The sequence below is a fragment of the Delphinus delphis genome, chromosome X, assembly GCF_949987515.2.
Source record: "Delphinus delphis chromosome X, mDelDel1.2, whole genome shotgun sequence".
Lineage (NCBI taxonomy): Eukaryota > Metazoa > Chordata > Mammalia > Artiodactyla > Delphinidae > Delphinus > Delphinus delphis.
The window spans coordinates 109,464,168-109,481,987 of NC_082704.1; the positions used below are offsets into that span (position 1 = coordinate 109,464,168).

General features: G+C 46.0%; 1 protein-coding gene across 6 annotated transcripts in view; it reads left to right on the forward strand.

Moving 5' to 3' along the window:
- The window catches only part of MAP7D2 (MAP7 domain containing 2), a 107,773-nt gene that overhangs the window by 74,967 nt on the left and 14,986 nt on the right, over positions 1-17,820 (forward strand). For all 6 annotated transcript variants that reach the window (XM_060002558.1, XM_060002560.1, XM_060002562.1 and 3 more), the window contains 2 exons: positions 13,729-13,997; positions 14,575-14,707. In XM_060002558.1, coding sequence (XP_059858541.1) covers positions 13,729-13,997; positions 14,575-14,707 — 402 coding nt within the window. The remainder of the gene's footprint in view (positions 1-13,728; positions 13,998-14,574; positions 14,708-17,820) is intronic.

The window sequence follows — 17,820 nt, forward strand, 5'->3', positions numbered from 1 at the left end:
AGAGACTGTCCTTTCTCCATTGTGTATCCTTGCCTCCTTTGTCATAGATTAGTTGACCATAGGTGCGTGGGTTTATTTCTGGGCTTTCTATCTTGTTCCATTGATCTCTGTTTCTGTTTTTGTGCCAGTACCATATTGTGTTGATTACTGTAGCTTTGTAGTATAGTCTGAAGTCAGGGAGTCTGATTCCTCCAGCTCCGTTTTTTTCCCTCAAGACTGCTTTGGCTATTCGGGGTCTTTTGTGTCTCCGTATAAATTTTAAGATTTTTTGTTCTAGTTCCATAAAAAATGCCACTGGTAATTTGATAGGGATTGCATTGAATCTGTAAATGGCTTTGGGTAGTATAGTCATTTTCACAATATTGATTCTTCCAATCCAAGAACATGGTATATCTCTCCATCTGTTGGTATCATCTTTAATTTCTTTCATCAGCGTCTTATAGTTTTCTGCCTACAGGTCTTTTGTCTCCCTAGGTAGGTTTATTCCTAGGTATTTTATTCTTTTTCTTGCAATGGTAAATGGGAGCGTTTCCTTAATTTCTCTTTCAGATTTTTCATCATTAGTGTATAGGAATGCAAGAGATTGCTGTGCATTAATTGTGTATCCTGCTACTGTACCAAATTCATTGATTAGCTCTAGTAGTTTTCTGGTGGCATCTTTAGGATTCTCTATATATAGTATCATGTCATCTGCAAACAGTGACAGTTTTACTTCTTCTTTTCCAATTTGTATTCCTTTTATTTCTTTTTCTTCTCTGATTGCCGTGGCTAAGACTTCCAAAACTGTGTTGAATAATAGTGGTGAGAGTGGACATCCTTGTCTTGTTCCTGATCTTCGTGGAAATGCTTTCAGTTTTTCACCATTGAGAATTATGTTTGCTGCGGGTTTGGCGTATGTGGCCTTTATTATGTTGAAGTAGGTTCCCTCTATGCCCACTTTCTGGAGAGTTTTTATCATAAATGGTGTTGAATTTTGTCAAAAGCTTTTTCTGCATCTATTGAGATGATCATATGGTTTTTCTCCTTCAATTTGTTAATATGGTGTATCACATTGATTTGCGTATATTGAAGAATCCTTGCATCCCTGGGATAAATCCCACTTGATCATGGTGTATGATCCTTTTAATGTGTTGTTGGATCCTGTTTGCTAGTATTTTGTTGAGGATTTTCGCATCTATATTCATCAGTGATATTGGTGTGTAATTTTCTTTTTTTGTCGTATCTTTGTCTGGTTTTGGTATCAGGGTGATGGTGGTCTCATAGAATGAGTTTGGGAGTGTTCCTTCCTCTGAAATTTTTTGGAAGAGTTTGAGAAGGATGGGTGTTAGCTCTTCTCTAAATGTTTGATAGAATTCACCTGTGAAGCCATCTGGTCCTGGATTTTTGTTTGTTGGAAGATTTTTAATCACAGTTTCAATTTCATTACTTGTGATTGGTCTGTTCATATTTTCCTTTTCTTCCTGGTTCAGTCTTGGAAGGTTATACCTTTCTAAGAATTTGTCCATTTCTTCCAGGTTGTCCATTTTATTGGCATAGAGTTGCTTGTAGTAGTCTCTTAGGATGCTTTGTATTTCTGCGGTGTCTGCTGTAACTTCTCCGTTTTTGTTTCTAATTTTATTGATTTGAGTTCTCTCCCTCTTTTTCTTGATGAGTCTGGCTAATGGTTTATCAATTTAGTTTATCTTTTCAAAGAACCAGCTTTTAGTTTTATTGATCTTTGCTATTGTTTTCTTTGTTTCTATTTCATTTATTTCTGCTCTGATCTTTATGATTTCTTTCCTTCTGCTCACTTGGGTTTTGTTTATTCTTCTTTCTCTGGTTCCTTTAGGTGTAAGGTTAGATTGTTTATTTGAGATTCTTCTTGTTTCTTGAGGTAGGCTTGTATAGCTATAAACTTCCCTATTAGAACTGCTTTTCCGCATCCCATAGGTTTTGGATTGTCGTGTTTTCATTGACATTTGTCTCTAGGTATTTTTTGATTTCCTCTGATTTCTTCAGTGATCTCTTGGTTATTTAGTAACGTATTGTTTAGCCTCCATGTGTTTGTGCTTTTTACGTTTTTTTCCCTGTAATTGATTTCTAATCTCATAGTGCTGTGGTCAGAAAAGATGCTTGATATGATTTCAATTTTCTTAAATTTACTGAGGCTTGACTTGTGACCCAAGATGTGATCTATCCTGGAGAATATTCTGTGCGCACTTGAGAAGAAAATGTAATCTTCTGTTTTTGGATGGAATGTCCTATAAATAACAATGAAATTTATCTGGTCTATTGTGTCATTTAAAGCTTGTGTTTCCTTATTAATTTTCTGTCTGGATGATCTGTCTATTGGTGTAAGTGAGGTGTTAAAAGTTCCCCACTATTACTGTGTTACTGTCGATTTCCTGTTTTATAGCTGTTAGCAGTTGCCTTATGTATTGAGGTGCTCCTATGTTGGTACATATATATTTATAATTGTTATATCTTCTTGGATTGATCCCTTGGTCATTATGTAGTGTCCTTCGTTGTCTCTTGTAACATTCTTTATTTTAAAGTCTATTTCATCTGATAGGAGTACTGCTACTCCAGCTTTCTTTTGATTTCCATTTGCATGGAATATCTTTTTCCATCCCCTCACTTTCAGTCTGTATGTGTCCCTAGGTCTGAAGTGGGTCTCTTGTAGACAGCATATATATGGGTCTTGTTTTTGTATCCATTCCGCAAGCCTGTGTCTTTTGGTTGGAGCATTTAATCCATTCATGTTTAAGGTAATTATCGATATGTATGTTCCTATGACCATTTTCTTAATTGTTTCAGGTTTGTTTTGTAGGTCCTTTTCTTCCTGTGTGTTTCCCACTTAGAGAAGTTCCTTTAGCACTTGTTGTAAAGCTGGTTTGGTGGTGCTGAATTCTCTTAGCTTTTGCTTGCCTGTAAAGCTTTTGATTTCTCCATTGATTCTGAATGAGATCCTTGCCGGGCAGAGTAATCTTGGTTGTAGGTTCTTCCCTTTCATCACTTTAAGTATATCATGCCACTCCCTTCTGGATTGTAGAGTTTCTGCTGAGAAATCAGCTGTTAACCTTATGGGAGTTCCCTTGTATGTTATTTGTCATTTTTCCCTTGCTGCTTTCAGTAATTTTTCTTTGTCTTTAATTTTTGCCAGTTTGATTACTATGTGTCTCGGTGTGTTTCTCCTTGGGTTTATCCTGTATGGGACTCTCTGCGCTTCCTGGACTTGGGTGGCTATTTCCTTTCCCATGTTAGGGAAGTTTTCGACTATAATCTCTTCAAATATTTTCTCGGGTCCTTTCTCTCTCTCTTCTCCTTCTGGGACACCTATAATGCGAATGTTGTTGCATTAAATGTTGTCCCAGAGGTCTTCATTTCTTTTCATTCTTTTTCCTTTATTCTGTTCTGTGGCAGTGAATTCCACCATTCTGTCTTCCAGGTCACTTATCTGTTCTTCTGCCTCAGTTATTCTGCTATTGCTTCCTTCTAGTGTAGTTTTCATTTCAGTTATTGTACTGTTCATCTCTGTTTGTTTCTTCTTTAATTCTTCTAGGTCTTTGTTAAACATTTCTTGCATCTTCTCGATCTTTGCCTCCATTCTTTTTCCGAGGTCCTGGATCATCTTCACTATCATTATTCTGAATTCTTTTTCTGAAAGGTTGCCTATCTCCACTTCATTTAGTTGTTTTTCTGGGGTTTTATCTTGTTCCTTCATCTGGTACATAGCCCTCTGCCTTTTCATCTTGTCTGTCTTTCTGTGAATGTGGTTTTTGTTCCACAGGCTGCAGGATTGTAGTTCTTCTTGCTTCTGCTGTCTGCCCTCTAACACTTGGGAATTTTTAAAAAATGTTTCGAGATGAGAGAAGCACTTATATCTGATTTTTTGCTTCCTAACAGAGACTTTTTCGCTAATATGGTTTTGCTCAGAGATTGCTATGGTTTTTATAAACTACTACTACTGGTTATCGATGTATGTGCTTTCCATAAAGAAAATCTTTCTGTAGCACATTACTGAATTAATAGCATCTTGGGTTTTTTTTTCCTTAAGTCCATTGCATTCTTTCTGTGCCTGTATTGCCTGTCTTTGGTTATTGTATTGCTTTCTCGCAAACTCCAAATCCATTAGGTGAGCTGTGAGGTCTCTGTTTGTCTTTGTCTTATTTCTGAGCCTTCCATTTGCATGTCAGTACTCTCCTGTCAGTTTGGGACGTTGACATTAGCAGAGAGAAAAGCCTATTTGTCCTGTTTTTTTCCCAGATTCTACCCTCTTTCCTGGGTCTTGACTCATGGTCCTTGCATCATCATTGTAAATTTCATCTTTGTGAACCAAGAGGGTTGTTGCCTTCTATAGAGATGACAATTCAGTTTTTGGAAGCAAGCTTGCAGTGGGCTCTGTGCTATTTCTTTGAAGTTGAAAATCTTGAAGGTTGTGATTCAACAACTATTTTATATTTTTAAGGACATATCATCCGAGTTTTAAAAAGCTCTCTCTGACCAAAGATACTCAAACACAATCCCAGACTTTTAAAAATGCAGTTCAATTTAGAGAAATATTTAAAATTTCTACTCTATCTAGAACAGTAATGGGCACCTAGTAGAAGTTTTATAAGTATTCATGGAATGAATGAATGCAAGTCACTGTGCCGGATGCTCCAGAGAATCCCCAAACGAATGAAAATAGTCTCCACTTGGACGGGCCCCAGGAGAGGTGGGAGGGAGATGTGGACCCAGATGAGGACAGTTCCAGGCCTGCTCCAAAGAGAGAGCTGCCCACCTTGTACTGCTCATCCCTCAGGACTCAGCTCAGCTGTCCTCCTGTCCAGAGCTAGCCAAAGCTGACTTCGCCCCCTTCGCTGTGCTGACAGAACATAGCTGTGTCAGTCATTCGTTTATCCAGCACCCATAGAGCACCTACTCTGTGTCCAGTGCTCTTCTCAGCCTTCGTGGAGCTTGCCTGACAGTGAACAACAAATACAGTATCAGGTGGTGATAAGTGCTGTGAAGAAAAATGAGTCCGGGTCAGACGGCGGAGGATGGTGGAGGGGCGGAGCTAGATCGGGTGGTCAGAAAAGGCTTCTCTGAGGAGGTGACATTTGAGCAGAGCGCCCTGCATGAGGTGAGGGAGCAGGCCGAATTGATCTGTGCCTCATTGTACTTGATTATCTCCTGCTAGGCTGCCGCAAGGGCGGGGGGCTGACTCAGTTTATTGTTGCACAGTCTGCGCGCAGCATGAGTCTGTGGGACGCTAGCCAGGGGGGAAAGGCGGGCCTGGAGAGCAGAGTGGTCTGGGCAGGTCTGGGCAATGCTGGGGCCAAACCTACCTGAGGACTGAGGCCCTTTGCCTCCTCGTTCCTTCCGGGACATTCAACAGTTTATTCTCCCACTGATCAGTTTCTTAAACATTCTCTTTTCTGTGCTGTATATTTCACTTGGGGAATTTTTTAACGATGAGGGATGCTGGTTTCTGTACCGTGCTGCACGGTATTCCTGCCACTTTCAACAAAGAGAAGTTAATGGACTGGCTTTTATTTTTAGAGCCCCATACATGTTGTGTCTAACACAGGCAGGAAAAATAGCGCATACTAACATAGCTGGACTGCCTGTGTACTGTCAAACTCCAGAATCCTTCTCTCTTTATGAGGTGCCCCGGGAATAGAAGTTGCTCAGGCACCTCTAAATCAGAATTACCAAGTTGACAGGTCTAAGGAATAGCAATCGTTTCTTGATTTTTAAAATGTTCAGAAAGAAATTTCGTTTCTCCCTGGGGTGAAAATTAGCGGCTGAACCACACTGGGTATGGGCCAGGTCTGAGAAATGTGAAAAGTCAAGTAGACTGTAAGTATATTCTGAAAATCCAACCAAACTATACAGCAGTGAAAAAGAGTGGATTGCAGCTGCCTGCAGCCAGTGGGTGGATCTCAGGAACGTAGCGTCGAGAAGGAAGTTGTAGAAGAATGTCAGCAGTTTGATTGCATGTATACTGAGTTCCTAGATGTTGCAAAACCAGTGTGTTTTTAAGAATATAAATGTGGTAAAATGATTTTAAGAAAATGGAAAACATAAAATGCAGAGTGCTGATGGCCTCTGAGTGGGAAGTTGGGGACAGGCTCAGGGAGGGGCACATGGGAGATCCTGGCATAGTATGTCTTTCCCTTGAGCTGGTTGGTGCATGTGTGAACATTTGTTTTATCATTCTTCATACCTTTCGTATTTTATAAAAATTCTTTTGTGTACTCAATATTAAAGAAAGATGAAAAAGAAACACTTGGTTTTTAAAATGGTGTCACACAAAATAAGCCCCAAGCAAAGTGGCATTTTCAACTTTCCCTCTGTGCAGACCAAGCTTGTGATCTTTAAAGCACACTGGAAGTGACGTGGCTTTGAATGGCCTGGGGCGGGGGGCTAGCCACTTTGAACTCCCATCCAGAAATCCAGCCGGGCCATGTGATGAATGGCTCTGACAGCGCATTGTTCCCCTCCCGGATCTCAGATCAATTAAGTCACTGTAGGCGGCTGTGCATATTAATGGCTTTGCTCTTTTAAATGTTCAAGTTTATTTTCATTGTTGGTTGGCATTGTCCGGTACTTGTATGGGTTTTAAAAAACTAGCTTCAGCTAGACTCTCAAAGATGTGGATGGAGCATATCTTTCTTCTTGTAACCTAGAGAAAGGAAATCAAGTGTGGTCAAGTGCATTTACCCAGCCTGTCTCTGCCCTCTGTGTGTAGGTGCTGCCTGTACCCCTAGTTCTTCAATGTGAAATGTTCTCTCATGGTTTCAGGTTCTTAGAAATGTATTCTAAGTTAGTTTGATCGTTATGATGGGGAATGTGTCCATTATCCCTTGGTGCTGTAATAGACTGTCTAAAATTTACTAGCATAAAACAACGATTTGTTATTAATTCTCACAGCTCTGTGACTTGGGCTTACCGGAAGGGTCTCTCTTAGGGTCTTTTGTGTGGTGGTTCTGTGGCTTGACATGGGCTCACTGGGAAGTTCTCACGTCTGGGGCCTCCGTGCAATTACGGTTCAATGTCATCTGGTGCTACAGTTAAATTACAACCTAGGGCTCGACTAAGCTTAAGGTCCAAGACGGCCCATTAAGGATGATGGCCCATTAACCCCAGTTAAGGACTATGCCCCGAGTTGGCACAGCGTTCCTTCTCTGCTGTATTTTCTTGGTCAAAGCAGTGGGACCACCTCAGATTCAATGGGATGGAAAAAATAAACTCAAGAAGATCATGTGGGATGGGAGGAGATATTATTGTGGCCATCTGTGGAAAATATAATCTGCCAAAGATAATGACTTTCAGAGATAGCTTACCTGAGATCAATTTTGTGTCAGGAATCTAGGTTAATTTCATTTTATCATGCATTAGAAACAAAACAGGTAGTCCGCATGAGGGAAAAAATGAAGGCAAAGTTGTATGGACGGCCCCAAATAAGCACCTCCCTCTCAGAATCACAGGCTCCTGGAGCCAGCCTGTTTCTCTGATGGTTGAGGACATTTAATCAATCCTTGCCGAGCACCATTCTCATAGGCTTCTCTGGTAGATGGGTGGCATGGTATTCCCTGCCCACAGATGAGCATCTACAGTGGATCAGGGCTCCCTGCAGTGACAATTTAACTATTGTTTGTGTTACCACCATCCTTCTCAAATAGGCTTTTACATTCTTACCTGAAAATTTTCTTGAAAAGGATAATTGAAAATGTTAAGTTATACCCCCTCCTCACAGCCATACTTAGCTGCTCACCCACTCCTTGTCCTGTATTTGTCCGTCTTAGTAGAGGATAATTTGAGTTTAGACCGATTTTTAAGAACCTTTTTATCTTGAAATCATTTCAACCCTACAGAAGAGTTGCAAGACTAGAACTCGACTCATCCTGTTAGCATTTAGCCACACTTGCTTCATCATTCCCATCCCCTACTCACTCTCATATAGTCTCCATAGACACACACACACACACACACACACACATTTTCCAAGAACCATTTGAGAATCAGTTGCAGACATCATGACCCTTTATACCTAAGAATGAAGACATTCTTTTGTATAACCACAGTACAAGTGTGAAAAATCAGAAAAGTTAACATTTGACATGATGTTGTTACTTAATTTACAGACTTAATTTACAGACCGTGTGCAACTTCTGCCTGTTGTCCCAGTGCGATCCTCTGGAACAGTTTTTTTCCTGGTCTGGAATCCAAGCCAGCGTCCCACATTGCAATTAGTTGTCTTGCCTCCTTAGTCTGCGTTAACTTGCAACAGTTCTTCAGCCTTTCTTTATGACCCTGACATTTTTAAAGAGCACAGACCGGTTTTCTGTTTTGTTTTTTTTTTTTTGAGGACTGTCCTTCGTTTGAGTCAGTCTGCTGTTTCCTCATGATTAGACTCAGGTTATACATTTGGGGCAGGAATCCCATGGAAGGGATGTTGGTTCCTTCTCAGCACATCTTATCAGGAGGCCATGATGTCAAGTTGTTTCATTACTGGTGATGGTAACTTTGATCACTGGGTTAAGGTGGTATCCACAGGTCTCTGTGGTATAAAATTGCTCTTTTTCTCTCTGGAAAGTAAATAGTAAAATGGGACCATTGACAAATAGACTTCTCAGAATGTTGGCCAAGCTGTGCTGACGAGGCCACAGACCCCTCCCATCCTGTGGGTGGGCTGTGTTCACTGTGCCTGGAGTCAAGTGGCTTTGGAAAAAATAGAACTAGATTGCAAGATGTGGAGTGAAAAAAGTCCTTTGGGGATCTGCTTTGCAGTAAACTCACGTTCAGAAGCATGACAACCCTCTCCGGAGAGTTCCTCTTGCCGCTCTACTTACAGAGGTGTTTGTTCATATTTCCTACCAGTCATGGAACCTCAAAAGGTTATATAATCCTGCCTTGTGCGTCAGGAAGGCCTACCTCTACCACCCCAACAAAATTTGTGAATTCCCTTTGTTAGATGTCTAATCACTGGAAGTATTGAACTTTTAAAACTTGGAGTGGAAAACCTATAAAAAAGCAAGATGAAAAATCAAGTGACGTGGCTCTCTCATCTGTTTACACCTCTTGGGAAAGGTCATTTAAGCACTTAGGATTTGGGCTTTCTTATCTAAAATATGGTTAATAGTAATTTCCTACCTACCTCACTGGGTTATTGTGGTGACCAAATAGACCCTTATTAGATAGACGAGACGGTACTTAAAAACAAAACTCTATGAAAGCACAGTGAGTTCCCTGATTAATTTGTGTTTAATTTCTTTCATCAGCCAAGATATCTATTTCTAGGAAATTGGGGAAACAGTAGCTTTGCCAGACTTCATTTGGCTTGCAGTAAGTGGTGTGAGCAGGAGACCAGAGAGCCTCGGAGTCTGCCAGACAGACCAGCATTGCCCGGTTCACGCTTCCCACGCTCAGCAGCTCTTGCGGGCAAGGTGCTACATCCACGTAGGGAAGTAGTGAGGCAGGCTGAGCAGGAAACTCTATGGATCTGGAGATAAAATAGGGAACTTCTAAGACTGTATTCTGTAGTTTGGTCATTCGCTGTTAAAAAAATCAATGATTTACCTACACTTCTCTAATTTGAAGGTCGTGTTTGTATTGTGCGTACGAGGAGTGTGTGTGTGTGCGTTCTCATTTATTTTGTTTATTGGGCAAGAGCTGGGGTAGAGGAATGTAGATAGACTCCTTAGTATGTTGAGTTTTATCCCAAATAATTCACCCTTACTTATCAGGTAGCAATTATTTTTAGATGTGTGCTCGTGGATAATTGGCCCAGTATTATTTAGAACAGAACCTTACAGTCTGTGGTGTGAACAGAACCTACGCGTGACTGTTCTCTTAAAGCAAGTTGAAGCAAGGCTGAGCAGGGCTGAGTAGGTCTGAGTCTGTCAGAACCTCTCACACCCAGGGCAGACCAGCTTTTTCCCCGTGGGATTGTAGTCCTGCCCTGCATGTCCCTCTTACAGGCTCCGGGCACACTGACTGAGGGTGTGACTGTCATCGGGCTCATTCCCTTCCGTAAGTGAGCCATTTAGACCAGACCCTGGGTTCGTGTTGGGATCCAGGTGCTGGCATTCTGCTACTAAGGCAAGACTATAGAATGAAGTGGGCCTGCAGCCAGTGCAGGCCTCTTACCCACTCCCCATAGTCCAGCCCCGGGGACCCTCCTGGTGGGAGTGGGGTCTGCAGAAGAGGTCCTCGCATGTCTGCCCATGCGCAGCAGAGGCGCCTGCACCAGGACCCCGGGGGGAACCCACCTCTCAGGCACCACTGAGGGAAGCTCAGATGTGCGCTCGCTGCAGGCAGGTGCCCGAGAGAACTCAAATGGACTGGGCGGTGGGCGCCCAGCACCTCTGCTCTGTCTCACCAAGCAGAGAAGTCATGCCTCACTCCTTGGGGAGGAGGTTGAGGGCAAGGAAGAAGAGCAAATGGCTTTTTGCCAGTCCTTACTATAGCAGAAGTTCCTATTTAATGAGTCAAGATAGGAATGCTTACGGAAGGAGAAGGTGTTTCTGTCTGCGTCATCTACCGTGAAATAGCAGTCTTTCCTATTGCCTCTCTCTCCAAATCCCACATCCAGGAGTAATTGTTTGCCATTGCCTGTCCCTGCACAGGGGTTGGACCGGAGCTGCACAGAGCATGCACTTGACATTCTAGGGAGTAAGTGACGTGTTTTGATCACCTCGGTGCATTAGACCAGGTCCTTTAAGACACTCTCCTGGTGGTTATAGCAGCAGTATGGCCCTAGACGACAGCATGGAAGGAGAGTGTTGCCAAGCAGAAGATCCCCTGCTGTACGGTAGTACAGGCTGTTTGAACCTAAATGCAGGTTTTTGCAGCTGATTGGAAAACGATGCTTAATGGAGCGCTGTCATCATGAGGTAGCAGGGCTTGTGGTTTCCCCCGTTTTATTTCTTCCTCCTGCTTTTGGTTCGTTCTTGTCTGTGAGGATAATTCGGATTTTTATTTTATATGTTTCACTAACACCCGATATCTAACATCTGTTGTGTGCTTACTCTGTGCCAGGTCTAAAATGAACATCTGGGGATCGTGGTGACCCCAAGCTCTGGCTTAGCCACCATTGCGACACAGGGAGTAGGGCCAAGTTGGAAGAAGTGGAGTCAGGGAGTCGTGGGCACAGACTGCAGTTCCGCGGCTTACTTAACCTCTCTAAGCCCGCTTCCTCCTCCATAAAGTGACCCTAATAATAGTACCTGTGTCATACCAGTTTTTGACAACTAAAAGAGACATACACGTATACACACATACATACACAACTACACTTAGCAGCACAGGGGCTGGTGTGCAGACAGCCCTCAGAAAGCGTGGACACAGTTTTGGAGGGTGCTAGAGGGAGTGTGAGCTCCAGATCACTGGGGGAGGGATCCAGGTGCGACCCTGGCTGTCTGAACACAGAAGGCTCTGATGATTCCCTCTCAAGCCAGGGCTCTCAGGAGACTCATAGGCGGGCCTCGGGGGGCGTGGGGATTAGGATACTACCCCTCAACCAGAGCAGCACCACTTTTACCTGCTTTATACAGATAGAAGGGGCGTGGGGGGGCGCTATATGTATGTCTCACCTCAGTGGTTCTCAGCTGGGGGTGATCTTGCCCCTGCAGGGACATTTGACAATGTCTGCAGACATTTTTGATTGTCATAACCTGGGGTGGGTTGCGGGGAGTGGAGATTGCTACTGGCATCTAGCGGGTTGAGGCCAGGGATGCTGCGAAACAGTGCACAGAATAGCTCCACAGCAAGGAATGATTCAGCACCAAATGTCATGGCAGGATTGAGAAACCCTGGTACATATGCATACGTATATCGAAGAAGCAAGAGGATTCTGTGCCTGGCTTTTATGTGGTTAGGGTCTAGGAACAAAAGTAGAAAACCAAGGTTATATAGAAATGCCTGCTTGTCAAGAGGTCCCTCGGGAATGGTGGGGCCTGAGTTGGCTGAGCCCCAGGGCAGAGGGAGAACGGTCTGCAAAGAGGAGGCACCGTCCACGTGGACGAGGTGTCACGGGGGTTCTGTGTGGCTCCAGGCCTAACAGAATGGTGGCACAAGGGAAGTCGGTGTGGCGAGTATGAAGTGATTCTTTCTGGGGTCACAGTGGTCCAGCTACGGAGCAGACTGCCAGAGAGGGGTGGACAGACCACCATGGAAGTGGGATCTGGACTGATTCCATATCAGTAAAATGGTTGATGCTGAAATAACTGAATTTTAAAAATTCAGATCACGTTCAAGTCGTATTCATGGGGTCATTGTGTGGCCCTCAGCCTGGCATTAACTGAGAAAATGTGTTCTCCTTGGCACCCGGAGCTGGGCTTTTACCATGAGAGCATCATTGGTCTGCATCTTTTCCAGTCCACGTACCCCTTGAGGATTATTTTCCAGCTCAAGACCAAGTTTAATGTTGGTCTGATTATATTTTTTCCTTACCACCAGGATCTGATTAGGAAACCCTTCAGGTCTCTGGTGAGAAATTGGCCTTTAATATTATGTTGAGTTGCCATTTTTATTGCTGTTTTTATAGATCAAAAATGGTTGACCATTAGCACTTTCGTATGGTTCAGCCTGCTACAGGGTTGAGAGTGACAGTGTGTGATGCACGAACAGATTACTTTATGCTCTTCTAAAAGGACTCTGTACAAATGTCACACCCCTGTGCGAACTTTGGGTGCACTCGGCAACTAAAGCTAGGCTGTTATCTACGTCACCAGCAGCCAGTGGTCACCAGGAGCCAGGCCTAGGCCAGCACACCTGTAATGGACCTTCTTCCAACAGATGCAGAGGGAAATAAGCCGGACACAAAAGGGCAAATACTGTATGATTCCACTTCTGTGAGGTATGCGGAATTGTCAAATTCCTGGAGACAGAAAGTGGAAAGGTGGTTGCCAGGGGCTGGGGAGAGGCGGGAGTATGGAGTTAGCGTTTAAAGAGTACAGAGTTCTGGAGATGGACGATGGGGATGGTTGTACCACAGTGTGAATGTACTTAAGGCCACTGAACTGTACACTTCAAAGTGGTTAAGATGGTAAAGTTCATGTTGTTTGTATTTTGCCATAATGGAAAAAAATGGGAGCAGGGTCGTTCGTTGCCATATGCTGAAGCCAGATGCAACCCTGGTGCTCCTCTAAAAAGAGGAGGTAGGAAAATGCCTAACACTTTATTCTTACGTTGTCGTCAAACTTAAGTGAAATTCAGACATGACGTCATTGGCTGGGCTTCCTAAAACATTGTCCCTTCCACCAGGGACATGTTCTAGATACCATATGTTCCTGTTAGGGTGATAATACTTCAGGGACTTCTTATTTATTTATTTATTTATTTTTGGCTGTGTTGGGTCTTCGTTGCTGCGCGCAGGCTTTTTCTAGTTGCGGCGAGCGGGGGCTACTCTTCGTTGTGGTGCGCGGGCTTCTCGTTGCGGTGGCTTCTCTTGTTGCAGAGCACGGGCTCTAGGTGCGTGGGCTTCAGTAGTTGTGGCGTGCGGGCTTAGTTGCTCCGCAGCATGTGGGATCTTCCCGGACCAGGGCTTGAACCTGTGTGCCCTGCATTGGCAGGCGGATTCTTATCCACTGCACCACCAGGAAAGTCCTACTTCAGGGACTTCTGAGTGTGTGCTCCGCCTCGCGTTTGTTTGCCTTGAAGGATGAAATTGTTCAACTTTTTGGAACCAGGTGTCTTTGGAACAGAGGGTTCTGTGGTCAGGCCCGGTAATCATCTTCTGGCGTGGTTTTGGTTTTCCAGGGCAACTTCAAAAGCATATCCGCAGTCTCCAAAGAACGTGAAGCCGCCATACCCAGGGTCTCCAGTGAAGTACCGCCTCCCCACCTTTTCCGGCCAGGAAACTCCCAAGAAGAAAGCAGAGAAAGAGAAGAGCAACAAGGAAAGGGAGGGCTCCCTGGCTCAGCAGGCAGCCGGCCCACCTGGGGAGGAGGCCCCAGAGAAGCACGTGGCAGACAGGCACGCCACCGAGAAGCATGAGGCCGCAGCAGGGAAGGCCGAGGGCGGTGGAGGTAGGCCCTCCTCGCCCAGCCGGTTCTCCCTCTGACTCCATGCACGCGGGAGTCTCGGGTATGGGGGAGAGACGGGGATTTTTCCCGGAGACAACTCCATGCCCTCGTGCCACTTTCTCAGGCTTGCATGTTGCCCCGAGTCCTTCCCCTCGCTCTCCTGAGGGTCTCCTGGCAGAGGAGGCTGAGGGGCTGACGCTGCTCCTAGCTGTGGAAGCCCACGGGGGTGGTCAGCTGCATCCAGCCAGCATCTGCCTTTCCCACAGAGAGGGTCTTCCTTTAGTCCTTGAAGCTTCCGTGACAGCTGCGGTGAGTTCATCCAGATAGGCGCAGCGGTGGTGGCTGCCTTGGGACTTGCTGGTGACCCTGTCTCTCCTTGTCGCCTCTCCACTGCCCTCCATGGTGGAATGCATCCAGGGTCACAGCCAGCCTGTTGCAGCCTCTCTGCTTGGTGGCTGATGGTGCTGGTCCTGGCAGCATTTCCCATCACCCACTGGGTTGGATTTTTCAATCCCAAGTGGTAGCTGCCGTGTGAGTGCAGTCACTGTTTCATTTCCCTTGATCTTTTCCTCCAATGCAGCCTCGTGGAAGCCCACAGCGGGCACCACTGATGCAGGAGAGGCCACAAAGATGCTGGCCGAAAAGAGACGACAGGCCCGGCTGCAGAAGGAACAGGAGCAGCAAGAACGTCTGGAGAAGGAAGAGCAAGACAGGTATGGGGGTGCTCAGGCCTTCTGAGACCGCGGAAACTCCCAGCTCCTGGATATCGGTGTTACCGACAGCCCCTGTTCTCGGCATACACTCTAGGACCAGCCAGGCCTCGTAGAGCTATCAAAGGAGTTTGAGTTTTGTTTATAGAGTGAGGTTCTCCCTGAAAAGACAGGCGGTTCCGGATGTAGACATCTTGATTCTGCTTCCTGAATCGTGTTTTTTTTCCCCCAAATTATTCTAACTTTCACCCCCAGGTAAGAGAAAGGAGGGTTGAGCAGAGGCTCCTAGCTGGGGCTGAAGCCGACCTCATAGGCCATGAGACACGAGGTACGGGGACTCCCATCCTGGAGCACGAGAGAAGATGTCATGGCAGTGGTCCCTAAACTTTGGAGGGTGTCAGAGTCAGTCAGGGGTTGCGGTGAAAATACACAGGCCCAGGCCGTGTCCCGCTTCAGTAGCTCACCAGACTTTGAGAACCACTGCATTGACCCCTGGGGCACCTGGTCAAAATACAGACGGTTCTGCCTATTCTGGTCTTAGTATTCAGAGAGAAATGCATGTTGAAGGGCAAGGAAGATTTTATCATTAAATTGATAAAGGAAGCTCTTAGGATAATCACAGAGTACAGTCCAGTACTGTTGAGAGGATTTAACGTGACAGGGAGCCGGCCACGTTGCCGTGTTTCACTCAGCTATGGCGCTGAGTTTAATCAGTAATAGAATATTCTTCATCCTCAAGTGACCTTGGCAAGTCTGTTGTGGTCTGTCATTACACTTCTGCTGATTTATTTCTTTGAAGGAGGAGGGGGGAGGTCTGGCTGGTTCCTTCTTCGAACTCTGGACTTCTCTGATGATTTTCCCACCTCCAACCTTTTGGTTAACAGCAGCAGGTCTTTTTACTGAGTGGTGTGCTTGGGCTGGGTTGGGTGGGCCGCAGGATGTGTGAAGGGAGGTCCCAGGAGAGGAGGATGAGTCGCAGGACCTCAGTGACAGGGCTTGGGATGTGCGGGCCCTGAGCAGGTGAGTCGCGTGCCTGTAGCTTGTGCTAAGGAAGGTGCAGCTCTCTGCCTTCCAGCCAGCACCCTCTCCCGTTTCCTTCACAGCGCAGCTCCTCAAAGAATTGACTGTACTGCCTGTCTCTATTTCCTCTACTCACACTCAGTCTGCAGACCTCACACTCACCATTCCTCCTAATTGCTGGACTCCTAATCCATTTCTTGGTTGGCTTAGACCGTGTCGCGCTTGCCCTTGCTTCTCTTGCCTCTCCTTCTCAGTCTCCTCTGTCTCCCGCTCAGCCCCTCACGCATCACCTGGGCTCCCAGCCCTCAGTCCTTGGCCAGCTTCACCTGACAAGCCCTTCCCGAGCAGCGCTGCGCCCTCCTGCCTGGCCCGCGCCCCCAATGCGCTGCCAGCTTCCTCTGGCTTCAAAAGTTTGGGGCTCGCATTTCACACAGCGTCCTCATGCTCAGCATTTGGGGTGCTAACCCAACTCTGCTCTCATCTCCCTTTCTACCCTCATCTTTTCTTTGCCTTGTTTTACCATCTATTTCTGAAGCCAATTTCATCTTGCTCTGTAAACCTTCAATACTTTCTGGTACAAGGGAGGCATTAAATCACACATGGGTACTGATGCCTCCTGAGCCTGTGCTGTCCAGTACCACCGCCTCTAGTCCCAGGTGGCCACCGAAATGGAAATACACTAAGATCAAGTCCAATTCAGTTCCCCAGCCGTATGGCCACATTTCAAGTGCTCAGTAGCTGCGTGGCTAGTGGCTACCATATCGGACTACACAAATCTCTAGAACGTTTCCCTCATCACAGAAAGGTCTGTTGGTTAGCACTGGTCTAGAACCTGCAGGCAGTATTACCAACTGCTTTATGCTTTCCTTTAAGTGTGTCCCACACACATCTCAAATTGAGCATTTCCAAGGCAGACCTTACTGTCTTTCTCGCAGACTTGCTTTTCCTTTCACAAGCTCAGTCCTCCATGTCTCCAGGCAACCAGATCAGATGTGTCCGAGCCAGCTCTCAACTTCCCCTCTCCTTCCTCGTCAGTGTCCCGTCCCCTGTCAGGTCTGTCTCGGCCGCCTCTAGCATCTCTCTCGTCTCCCTTCCCCTCCAGCCCCTTCTCCCCTCCTGAGCTCTGGCCCCTGTGGTCTCTGACCTGGACTGTGTCTGTGACGTCCGCACTGAGCTCCCCGCTCTAGGTCTCGCGGAGCTCATCCACTGTCCACGCTGTGTCCCCAGTGCCTGTTCTCAGATAAGTGTCATTGTCCTGCTCCTGTCCTTTAACAAGCCGGTGACTCCCCTGCCCACAGGAGGCCTGCCACGGCCTGAGCACCCCTGTGTCCTGCAGGTCCACATCTCCTCATCTGCTTTCACGCTGCCTCCCGTGGCCTCGAGCTCCTTGTCAGCAGACACATTTTCCATTGTCCGACTCGGGTCAAGCACTGCTCCCTGTCTGCAAGCCTTTCCAGCCCTGCCCCTGGGAGAGAACAGACCTCTCCCCCTCTTCGCCCGCCCAGCCCGGCTGGTCGGCTGATCACAGAGCCTCCTCATTTGTTCACAGGCCTACTTCCCCCAACTAAGCACCTTGGCCGGGGTACAGTCTTTGGATCACTGGTGCTGGCGCTCAGTGAACATACAGGAAAGGTAGAGAAGTAGGAAGAGGCCCAAATGAGAAGCCATTGCAATCGTGGGTTAAGAGAAGGCAGCGCAGTGTGGTGGAGCTCGAGCTGGAGGAGTGAAGGCGGGTTCAACAGAAATGGGCCCATTCAAAGTCGACGCCAAGGTTTGATTCTAAGCATAGGAGAATGGTACACCCAATGACAGATAAAGGAAGGACAGAAGGAATTGATTTTAGAGGGTAAAAACAAGCCATTGGATTGTAGATAAACTAAGTTTAAGGTGCCTGCAAGATATCCAGGTGATTAGAAATGGAATTGAAGCCTGGGGCCTAGGCAAAAATGAGAGCAATACCCTTGACCCAAAATCAGTTTTCCTCTCTCTTGCCAGAATATGAAGCTTTGCTAGCACCACGTGGGAGGTGAGAAAGTACAGTACCACACAACCAGGGCCTGGAACACAGCGGACACCTCTTGGGATAAGATCATCCT